The 11,758-nt window shown below is 42.8% G+C and overlaps 1 protein-coding gene across 3 annotated transcripts; it reads left to right on the plus strand.

Annotated features, from left to right (window-relative positions):
* Nucleotides 1-2,742: 2,742 nt before the first annotated feature.
* On the plus strand, nt 2,743-11,427 carry spns3 (spinster homolog 3 (Drosophila)). Of its 3 annotated transcripts, none has more exons than XM_034550744.1 (13): nt 2,743-2,801; nt 5,255-5,486; nt 5,576-5,641; nt 5,991-6,127; nt 6,495-6,646; nt 7,696-7,762; nt 7,840-7,982; nt 8,205-8,357; nt 8,445-8,634; nt 9,842-9,907; nt 10,003-10,101; nt 10,227-10,398; nt 11,053-11,427. In XM_034550744.1, the coding sequence occupies exons 2-13, from the start codon at nt 5,276-5,278 to the stop codon at nt 11,151-11,153; spliced, it is 1,557 nt and encodes a 518-aa protein (XP_034406635.1). In that variant the 5' UTR covers nt 2,743-2,801; nt 5,255-5,275; the 3' UTR covers nt 11,154-11,427. The 3 variants fall into 3 exon arrangements, with proteins under 3 accessions (XP_034406635.1, XP_034406636.1, XP_034406634.1); XM_034550745.1 differs by lacking the exon at nt 2,743-2,801 and adding an exon at nt 4,151-4,517 and having other exon boundaries at nt 8,295-8,357; XM_034550743.1 differs by lacking the exon at nt 2,743-2,801 and adding an exon at nt 4,152-4,517.
* Nucleotides 11,428-11,758: the final 331 nt, after the last annotated feature.

Here is an 11,758-nt window from a genome sequence, read left to right on the forward strand (position 1 = left end):
GCGGTGCTCCCGCTTCAAGTGTAATGCTGTGTTCACACCAAAAGCGTTGCAAATATTGCCAACACTTTACTTGCGTGACTTTACAGCCTCGTAGGGAAGGGAGAGGAGGCGGAACGAAGGTTCCCAAGTCTCTCCACTGGTCCTCTGGTTCTTGGGACAGTGAGATCTGTGGGCGGGAGGATGGCACCTGAAAGAGATGCTGCTGAGAGGGGGTGAGAGAAACAGAAACAGCTGTTTTAAATGTAGACCAGAACAGTGTAGAACACGGAATGTGATCATTTAAATCCTGCAGAAACAACTTTTCATATGGTTTATCTGGCTCATGTGACACATGTGCGGTACAATGGAGATGTGAAGAGGCCATGCACTCTGCTCCAGACTGGACGTTTTCTGCAGCCAGACGAGACAGTTATGTTAGCGCATCGACAGGGATCCACCACTGGTACACCAACAGAGGATCACCAAGGGTTGATTTCACCATCTGAGTGATAGTTCTTTGTCTCACTACTTGCAGTCCTGTGGGAGTAGAGATAAGGCTGATGCCAAAAGAACACATGAGATCTCTGCCCATTAGATTAATGGGACAGAAAGAGGACAGTCAAAATGAATGTCTTGTCATTATGTCAGGTTTAGGGTCAGTTGAGTCAGTGTGTGTACTTGTCATAGGAATGTTAAAGTTTTCAACAACTGTTAAACCTGATGCCCCTTGAGAGTAAACATGTCTGCCACTCAACTTTTGATTAGGAAAATGCTTTTGTTGTATCACAGAGAGTGTTGCTCCTGAATCAACTAAAAATGCTAATTGATTCCCTTGAACTTGAACTGTGGTGGTTGGCATGTCTTTAAAAGAACCTTCTAAGAACTTTGCATAAGTGTGTGTACACAAAGGCTTTTGTTGTTTATGATGTCAACGAGAGCTTGTTGTTGTTCTGGTGTGTGTATGGACGTGTCTTCATTGCAGGCGGCGGTGTGTGTGTGTTTTACTTCCCTTATGACAAGGCCCAGGTGCGTTGGTTACCGTCTCCCCCTCACTGCAGCCTCCTTCTTCCCCGCATCATGTCAATCTGATTGTGCGTTGCCGTCTCTTCCTTGATTGGTTCGTCCACGCCTCCATCCTCTTTGCTGAGTGGCTTTCTGTGGACAGTCTCTGGACCAATGCCCTTGTTCGCCACATTGGAAACATGTGTCATTGTCAGCGGGTGGATCCAAGCTCCTCCTTGGTTCCAGGACTGTCTTTTTGACATGTCACATCCACGCCCTCTGAATCGGTTTCGTTGTTTGGAGTCATGTGGGCGTTCGTTAGTGAGTTGAGTGACAGCTTGGCGCATAGACAGCTGAGCCTTCTCATGTTGACACGGGCACTTCTTTTCCTCTGTACCAGTTTTCTCCTGCGCGATGTCGTGAATCCACCATGCCGGCAACAGAACATCTACTTTTTTTTGCCGACAACCATCAACACTCGTGGAGGCCAGTTCGGGCTCCAGATCCAGACTCAGACTAGTCCACCATGCCTTGGCAGAATAAGATGAATTTGTCCATGAATCTATGTTGAGGATCATCAGATTAACCTCTCCATCTCTGAATTGTCAGGATCTGTAGTGTTGTCGTGTTTCCTGTTTTATTTTGAAGTCCTTGTCTCTCGTGTCCTCTGTTTCTCTGCACTTCCTGTCCCTGTGATTGTCTGCCCTGTCCCTGATTGTTTCCTCCTGTGTCCAATCACCTGCACCAGCCCTCTGTATTTAAGTCCTGTTCATGTCATTCCCCTTTGTCGGTTCGTCTTGTCTAGATCGTGGAAGATCTTGTGTGTGAGACTGTTTTGTATCCTGTTGAGCAAAGTTGCTTTTCCATCGTTGACGGTGTTTGGGTCCTGTGTTTCGAGCTGCACATAACATGAATGTCCCAGCATGCAGCTGCTGCCTCCTAATGAGATCCAGAGGGGCCCTCAGGCTGGACCACGACAAATGCACATGATGGATTTAAAGATGGAGGGCTTTATTTTCTACTCGCTGTATTTACTGTAACAGTTGCTCGAAATCCATCTCATAATTCCACTTTCACTACTCACTTCAGTGGATCAGGAGGTGTCTCAGAACCCTGTATGTTTTCTGTACACTAGGGAAATATAAATGTGTGTCTATTCAAACAACAAATAAGTACATTAATAGATGAATTCTGTCTATTGTCTCCTCAGTGTATTTTAAGAGTGTCCACTAGATGGTACAGCTGCACTACTGTGAAACATGCCATCATGAGGATCCCAGTTCTATTCCATTGATGAGCTACAATGGATTTGACAGATGTTCACTGGGATGTCCAGTAGAACTGCTCTAAAAATGTTCATGTTTGCAGCCTCCAAGGCTCCAAGTGATGATTCACTGTAGGGCTGTTTGCGGTTCTTTGAGGAGAAACATGTTCAGAGCTGTCAATCAAATCAACTCATCGATAAGTCGTCACAATTGTTGTGTAAGTTGACTGAGTTTCTTTGGTGGAGGACATTTACAAGCAGCTGCCTCTGTGCTACAAGTGCCGTCAGCTCGTACAGGTCGCACCACTGCTTTGGGTACAGGTGACTTAAACAACACAGATTCTATGATAAGTGTCTCTATGGCGCTTCTCGATATCCTCAGGCCGTGACGTATGTCAAGCATGACAAGTTTGGGGCAGATTCGAGCAAGTCCAGTTGAGCCAATAGGTGGCGCTGTGATAATGTGAAGTGTAGACCACGTCATGTGACGCAAGAAATTAGCCCTGGCTTGGATGTGAACCCAGTTCTCTGGGTCACAGAGGGAGCACTTATCAAGGTAAGCGAGACCCTGAGATGAATTACATGAGTACATTACGGTCTGAATCTTGTCATTTTATTTTTTTTAGTAGGTGTTTCTATGACAAATTCGAATGTATCTTCATGTAAATGTGTTCAGGCCTTGACTGGCATCATGCATGATTGTTTTTGGAAGGATTGGATGAGTTAAAGCAACAGACTATAACATAACAAAACACAAAGTGGGTGTTTATTGGGGTCCACACCACGTCAAGGTTTTTCGGTGAAAACTGACCATTTTGATAACTAGTCATCTTTAAAGCCTTCAGATCATCCTTGAATAGAATTTTTGACAAAAACGGCTAAATTGGGCAAATTATTTTGTAGAGCAGGTGGAGATTGCCGTGTGAAGTCAATCGGACATTCTCGGTGAGGGGCATCGCCGGTCAAACTTTGAGAGGGCGCTAGAAAGCCATTTAAAAAAAAAGCAAATTTGACGTCTATATCAGATGGCTATTTTCACCAAGCCTGGCAAGCGTGCACAACAATTTGGTAAGTTCCCCACATATGCGCTCAAATGTCTAAAATAAAAAGTGTAATAATAATAATACCCCTAGCAAATACAATAGGGTCCTCTCGGACTGACTTCGCCAGTCGCTAGGACCCTAATGACCACAACACTAATGAAAACATAACGTTTTGTTAAAGGATACAATAGGAAGAAATAGAAATAAATAAAAAGAATAGCATTAAAATGCTTCATGTCATTTAATACACAATTATTTGGGTCATTTTATTTTTTGGCTCACACATTTTTCTACTTCTCTTACGGTGCGATACAAATTGCCACGTTCTCGTTTACCACTTACATCACGGGTTATTTCTTCATCTGGAGGTGAGAAATGATTTGATGCCCGTGGCAGCAGTGAAGGGGGAAGTCCATTTGTGTATCGTGATTGCAAGTTCTTGTGTTGGTGGTGGATGAGCCGGGAAACTAGCTGACTGTTGAACCCTGTGGCTATGTGCTAAAGGATCAGTTAAAATCATCACTTCCATTAGGAATATCCAAGTTAAATAGTAATGTTTATAGAACAGCTGAATCAAGACTTTCTTTAGAGGGCCAACAAGAGACATCTGTGTGTCTTAGTGATTCTCCAAACCTGCTGACAAAAACATCAATTCTGGGGGAGCAGTTCTTGCTGGAAATGGTGAATGACATGTTCACAGTAATAATGTTCAGAATAAAAAGAACTTGCTCAGTTAAAAAAATAATAAAATAAAATAACTGTGAGGAATGATCAGTGATCAGTTTGAGTAGACAAACACCTTTCATAGAGACCTTTTCATTAGTCCAAGTTGACTTCCGCCCCGACGAGCATTGTAACAGGAAATAGAAGTTTGAAAAGCTCTCCGGAACTGCAACCGCCTGTGAAAGTCAGCTGACACCATCAAAGGCTGGTAAAACTCCTCATTGAATCAGTTACTTACTTACTTACTTACTACGAGAAAGAATACAAAATCAAAAGGAAGACCAGAGGTGCATGACACGATGTTGCTTGTTTATGGCATTGCATCACAGTGAGGATCTGTGTGAAAGCATAGGACCAACCCAGAGAGGGCTGGTCCCTTCAATAACTTCTCTCCAGGCATGTTTGAGCTGAGGCCCTTATTAGCTTCTTCAAGCCTCAGAGGCATCCTCTGACAACTGCACATATGGAATGAACTGAGAAAACCCAGAGATAATATCGACAAGCAGGTGGGTCTATAAATTATTTTTATCTGAAGGTTTACACCTGTATGATATGAATATATCAACAGTATCGTAATAATAAAAAAAGTCAATTTTAAGAGTGCAGCTATTCCACTATGTTGGTTAAGAAAAAACATGTTGTGCACAATATGGTCATTGGTGACACTGCATTAACTTGAGACAGGGCAGAATGCATGGGTTCTTTAAAAAAAGAAATACTGTATATATATTTATATCTACTGAAATGCTAATGAGGATAAGCAGTATTGAAAATGGATGGATGGATGAAATGCTTTTATTTACCATATTAGGTATTTTATATATTTTATTATATTTTACACTTCTTATCTTGTCACGTTATAATCTGCCATATGCATGCTTTCATAGTAGTTTTGAAATTGGACAGCATTTGATATTTTTTTCTAAGCTCTGACCACATCCTCTTCTGTTCTCTGGTGTAAGAACCGTGAAGCAGCTGAAATGAAGCTTAACTGAAAAACGCTCCTTCTCCTTCCTCTGACTCGTTGACATAGTGGCAACGCTGTGTTCGTCCACCGTTGTGTTATTGCCTTTTGTGTCATAAAAACTACGTTACCCCCACTCTAAATAGAGTGTCACTGAGCTATATTGAGTTGTCTTATACAACTATTGTGTGCGCACACTGCATCATTACCATCTTTGGTGAGAAGGAAGAGGGTCAACGATCTCTCTGAAAACGAGGTCACACGTTCTCTAATTCTCAGGTGAAGGAACAGCGGCTCACTATGGAGCCAAAAGAGGGGCCGATGCCTCAAAGGAGTCTGGGGTCCGGCTCCGGTCTACCGTACAACTCTTTCGTGGACAGCGTTTCATCACTCACGCCAACGGCAGAGGACAAGGAGAAACCGGCCATATCACCCAGACGCTCCTACGTAGCCGTGGCCGTGCTTTGCTACGTCAACCTGCTCAACTACTCAGAACGGTACACAATAGCAGGTGAGAAGAGCTCCTGTGCATCAACAAACACCCGTGACTGTTTCTCATGTGGTGAGCTCACACATTAATTATTTCTTATCGTCTTACAGGTGTCCTTCCCGACATTCAGACATTCTTTGACATAAGTGACAGTATGGCCGCACTTATACAAACAGGTATGATGATGCAGAAAACACACTCTTACACAAACACACGTGTTTTGAAAGTCTGCAGTTCACATTGTATTACTTCAGTAAGTTATGCAACATGTGCTGCAAGTGAATGTCCTGCAATAACCAACGGTTCTCTGCAAGTGAATTGCAGAGAACCGTTATTATTAGCCGTGGTTATTGCAAGATGTTCTGGTTCTAAATGAGTGAGAGGGCTGCAGGTTGATCACCCACCTTCTTGCAGCCGCTTTAGTTCAAAAAGTTTCACGGGTGGGTTCCCTTCAATAATTATGAAATAAGGAGTCAATGTGTCACATTGTGATGAAGGAATTAATTGTCATCAATGCACTTGCAGTTTTCATCAGCAGCTTCCTGCTTTTGGCCCCTGTCTTTGGTTACCTTGGGGACCGTTACAACCGTAAATACATCATGATTGGTGGTTTGAGTGTGTGGCTTGTGACTGCAGCCGGCAGCTCTTTGGTCACAAAGTCGGTGAGTGAGAACTGGATGTGTTCACATTGTCTGAAAAATGAGATGCGACCAGAGCAGACGTCACTTCCTGTTTCTTGTGGTTTGTCTTCTTCCATCATTTGACCTCATCGTGCATTTACTGCTCAGATGGAAAATGATTTTGCAGTGCAATGGGTGTGTGGTCCAGGAAACTTAACATTTGGACAACAAACAAGCAAAGCAAATAAATATTACACAGGATTAAAAAAAAGATTATTGCAAATGATTTCTTTGTGAATTTGTTCTGTGTACAACATGGACCTTAACAGAAAAAGGAATGTCATATGTTAAACAGAGGATCTTTGTGGTATTTAGGACTGAATCTTCCTGAACTGCTTCTCTCCTTTAGTACTTCTGGCTTCTGATGCTGCTGCGGGCCATGGTCGGGATAGGAGAGGCCAGCTACTCCACCATTGCTCCCACCATCATTGGCGACCTCTTTGTTGGGACTCGACGGAGCGCCATGATCTGTCTCTTCTACATCTGTATCCCTGTCGGAAGGTGATCAACAAACTCAGATCGAAGTCAATAACTGTGTTTTGATCTTTTGTTGTCGCTGCATATTTCAAAACATGGAGGCTACTGTTGTGTGGGAGTGAAATTGAACACATTAATTGTTCCGACACGTCGTGCACGGTAGGAGAAGGTCGTCCTGTCCACTGGAACACTGCGGGGGTCTTACTTTGAAAGGGATGCAGGAACATGTGGCAGATTGTTCAATGAATGGCACGATTCTCCTCTGTACTTCAAATGTAGCCACTGCCACCTTGTGGCACTTGTGCCGCACTACACATGACAGTTTGGCTTGGACACATTGTACATCCACTGTGACGGAAACAAATACAAAAGTATTGTTCGTTTTAACAACATAATACCGTAACAAAAAATCTAACAAGGCAAACAGGATTACATTGTAAGAGAATGAAGCTTTATTCTAAAATATGATGAAATTACACATAAAGGCCTGTTTCCAATACACTGTACAACTTCTTCAAATAAAGCTGGTACTTTGCATTTGAGGTGGTTCGGGCCCTGGTCACTATTTCACACCTACGGTAATATAGTTCCGCATACACATTTTTCTTTTACCAAGCTACAAAGACACACCCACAGCCTAATTGCACCTACGGGGTGAGCACACAGACACACGCACCTGCAACAACGGGGGCCGGTTGTAAGATTTTTAAATATCTCCCAACTCTTCTTGATAGATCAAGGATGCAACGTCCTTCATTCCGACAAATGGTGGAACTTGATCCCTCAGTAACTTCACTTGCTCACTTAGAAACAGACTTTCCAGAGGATAGGCTAACAACGCTGCTGGGAAATAACATGAGAATCTTTTGAACGACGTTGTGAAAAGGATGATGTGAATTTTGTGACAACAAAATCAAGTCTAACTCAGCCAGAACATCCAGATAATGTCCTTTAAACAGTGTAAAGTCAAATCAAAGACATGTCTTGTTAATCTGTGAATTCCACATGATAGGTGTACCCCTATTGTTTCCTCGTGATCACTCAAATGGTTTGACCTTTCTGTGCATTTTCAGTGGTCTTGGATACATAACCGGGGCCGGGGTTGCTCATCTAACAGGAGACTGGCGCTGGGCTCTCAGGGTGAGAACGCTTTCATTAACAGACATGTAAATCTGAGCTGAACACTGATTGATATTTTAAAACGTTTCTGTTATCAGGTCACTCCCATCTTGGGTCTAGTGGGACTTGTCCTGCTGGTCCTCTTATGCCCTAACCCAACCAGAGGTGCTGCAGAAACCCCCAGAGAGGAAGTCACAGGGGAGAGCTCATACCCGGAGGACGTCAAGTATCTTCTGAAAAAGTAGGACACAGAAACTCATACTAGATTAACACTGGAGTCTGGCTAATACTGGATTCATGAGGCCAATACAGGGACGACAGATGACTCTGATGACATTTAGAAATGTGTTTATTAATGTGCACTGTCCCATTCTGTGATACTTTGCATTAGTCCCTAAAATACAGAGAGATATGATGTGTGATCTATATTTAAAATCTCCTTGATTTGTTCCTCTGACCTTAGTAAAAGTTATGTGTGGTCATCGTTGGGAGTGACAGCTACATCCTTCCTCACTGGAGCCCTGGCTTTCTGGGCGCCTACTTTTCTGTCCAGAGCTCAGGTCAGTCAAGGACTCCAACTGCCATGCGTCAAAGAGCCCTGCAACCCCACAGACAGGTGAAGCATGACCTTTGACCCGCATCACCCTTCATTTCCTCCTATTTTTTGTTGTAACAGTGCTGTCTGCTTCTGCTCCCGATACAGTTACATCTTTGGTGCTGTGACGGTGGTGACGGGCGTTCTGGGAGCGTTTCTCGGCAGTTGTTTATCTAGATGGTTTGGGAAAAGGATCCCAAATGTGGACCCACTCATCTGCGCAATAGGCCTGGTGGGATCGGCTCCCTGCCTCTTTTTCACCATCTTTGCCGCATCAAAAAGCATTACCGCAACTTATGTAAGAGACAAATGTCTGGAATGATAATTTTGATATATGGTTGTAGAGATTCCTGTCCATTACTTTATTTCAGACTGAAATATCTCAACAACTATTGGATGGATTGCCATGCAATTTTGTAGACTCCTACTGGCTTTGATGATCCCCTGACATTACCTCTACTGCCATCATTACATTTGAGTTTTTTTTGTTTAATATCTTGAAAACTGGTGGAATGCAATACAATTTGGCACATACCATGTATACTCAGTGGGTGTAACTGGGTGTCCCTTGTCACCGACACAATTTCAAGGCACAGCCAGGGGGAGGAGAGTGTCCGGTTTAGGGACTGCAGCTCTTCTCTTTGCAGATGATGTGGTTCTGTTGGCTCCACTAGATTCCGCATGAAGGGTCAGGATCAGAACCTTCAATTGTGAGAAAACTCTGAATTGTTGGGAAAGTCACTGTAGCAAGCGAGGGGAGTTCCAGTATCTTGTAGTCTTGTTCACAAGTGAGGGACAGGATCGGTGCTGCGTCAGCAGTGATGCACGTGTTGTACCGGACCGTTGTGGTGAAGAGGAAGCTGAGCTTTTTTCACCTATAGTCATGAGACTGATAGAATTAGATCACAGTACAAGCGGGCAAAATGCGTTTCCTTCCTTGGATATAGGGTGAAGAGCTCTCCGGGGAGAGCTCGGAGCTACTACTTAGTCTTGAAAGTTGCCAGTTGAGGTGGTTTGTCCATCTGATCAGGCCTCTGCCGGGCTCCTCCTGTTCAAGGGTTTTCTGGGCACAATCCTGAACACACTGGAGTGATTCTCTCATCTCATCTGACCTAGGAACAGCTTGGGTTCCCCCAGAAAGAGCTGAAAAAACTCATAGTCACTCACTCAGGGGTGACTATGGATCAGTGGTTAGCAGGTCCCTCTTTCAATCAGGGGGTTGGTGGTTCAATCCCCGCCCTAGTTGATGTGTCCTTGAGCAAGACACTTAATCCCAAATTTCTCCCCGTAGCTGTGTCTACGGTGTATGAATGTAACACGTAAAGTGTCTTTGAGTACCTTAAAAAGTGCTATATAAATTAAATGGATTATTATTAGTTAAGGCATTACAGCTCCAAAAAAATGTCAGCTCATAAAGAATGTGTGGTAATGTCAAAAAGTATAGAACAAGAGACATTGTTCAATTTATGAATCCTTTGTTCTGTGTCTTGAATGTCTCATTTCAGGTATTCATTTTCTTTGCTGAAATGTTGATATCACTGAACTGGGCTGTCATGGCTGACATACTGCTGGTGAGTTTAAAATGTGTGTGAGAAAATATAAATATGAATCAGTCTGCTGAAGCGTGAAGCCAACTGGTTGTTCTGTGCTATTTTCTTTACTTCAGTCCATTGTCATACCAACCAGAAGGTCCACAGCTGAGGCTCTCCAGATTTCCGTCTGTCATCTCCTGGGGGATGCTGGGAGTCCTTACTTTGTAGGATTGGTGAGAAAGAGTTCAATGTTCCCTCTTCTTTTCAACTGTACTGTTTCATCAATAGTACCTCTGCAAGCTCGAGGAAACCATATTTTCTGCGTATCATAAAGCTGGCTTCCTACCTTTGCCAATAGATCTCTGATGCTATACGCAAATCTGAACCTGCGACTCATGATTGGAGCTTCCGGAGTCTGCAGTACAGCCTCGTGGTCTGCCCATTTGTTGCTATCGTGGGCGGACTGTTTTTCTTCGTGACTTCACTCTACATTACCGAAGACAGGAAGGCATTGGCAAAATTGGTTGAAGGTACTGTAAATGGGTCATTATTGCCCCTTTATTCTATTAAAATGGTGATACTGTATGACCATGACTCAAACAAAACCACTTTGTTCTTTTCAGCTTTGATTACTCGCTAAAATCAACATATTCTGAGAATGTTCCAATTTGAATGTCTGTGCAGGAGTTCTGTGGGGATGACACATGATGTCCTCACCATTGTGTTTGCTTGTTAACGTCACTTTCACACATGCTGGAGAGCCCTCCCTGAACAATCGCCCTCTATTCAAGTCCCTTACGACAAAATAGCACTCCTCCTTATGCAGTTAAGGCCAAACACATGCCCAGTAACACACTATGTCTAGTTTTTCTTTTGACTTGATCATTTAAAAAAATAATAAAAAACAGCATTTTCTTTGTAGTTTAGATCAGTTTAGCTCATGCTCTTCATTCTATTAGATTGTTAATAATCGACAATTACAGGTTTGTGAAGCAGCTGCACCAACAGGGCGACATAGTTTTTAAAGCCTCCAGCGATGCATGTCAGTGCGATCCCTAACGTGGACCTTGTCATTAAAATGAGTGCTCTGTTCTTTATTTTCAAATGTTTAAACGTGTGTGTGTGTGTGTGTGTGTGTGTGTGTGTGTGTGTGTGTGTGTGTGTGTGTGTGTTTGTGTTTCCAGGAGCTCCCCAACCACAGCAGGGTGCTAATTCTGAGCCCCCAATAGAACTGAGCAACAAGGACAAAAGAAACCCTAAAAATAATGTATCCGTAAATATTTAAAAAGTTCAAAACTACTTTTGACAACAGGATGTTGAAGTGGACTTGAAAGGATCCTTTTTATCACGATACAACCACAAACTGATGACAGAAGCAAAGACGTGTTAATTGTAAGACCATCATAGGCTTGTTTGTTTACCCAGGCAAGTCAAGGTTTTATGAAAAATTACCTCCAATTCAGGGCCCTGTGCTGTTGTATTTTTACTTTAAAAAGTACATGCTTATGATTTCTTAATGGAAATGTTGTTTTTTAATAAATTTAAAAGTTAAACTGTTATTGTGCAGTTCCCTCCTTCCAACCTTGGAGAACTCTCTTCTTTCTCTGTCTATCCGTACGTTCCTCCCTCCATCCCTCTCTGGCTAATGTTATATATTGCCTCATCAATCAAAATTGATTGGTGGGAGAGATGTTTTCATTTTGCTTCAAACTATTTCATAGTACATCTTTTTACAGAACACATCCACTTACAGTGACCGGCCACCACAGAATCTTTCAAAAGACAGTCAATGAGCTGATGTTCCATCATCACAAAAGTAAAGTCATATTTTCCCAATACATTCAAAATATAAAGTTGAGGAAACTTTTATTAAAAGGTGTAAGTAGTATT

The sequence above is a fragment of the Cyclopterus lumpus genome, chromosome 14 (assembly GCF_009769545.1).
Source record: "Cyclopterus lumpus isolate fCycLum1 chromosome 14, fCycLum1.pri, whole genome shotgun sequence".
In the NCBI taxonomy this organism is placed as follows: domain Eukaryota; kingdom Metazoa; phylum Chordata; class Actinopteri; order Perciformes; family Cyclopteridae; genus Cyclopterus; species Cyclopterus lumpus.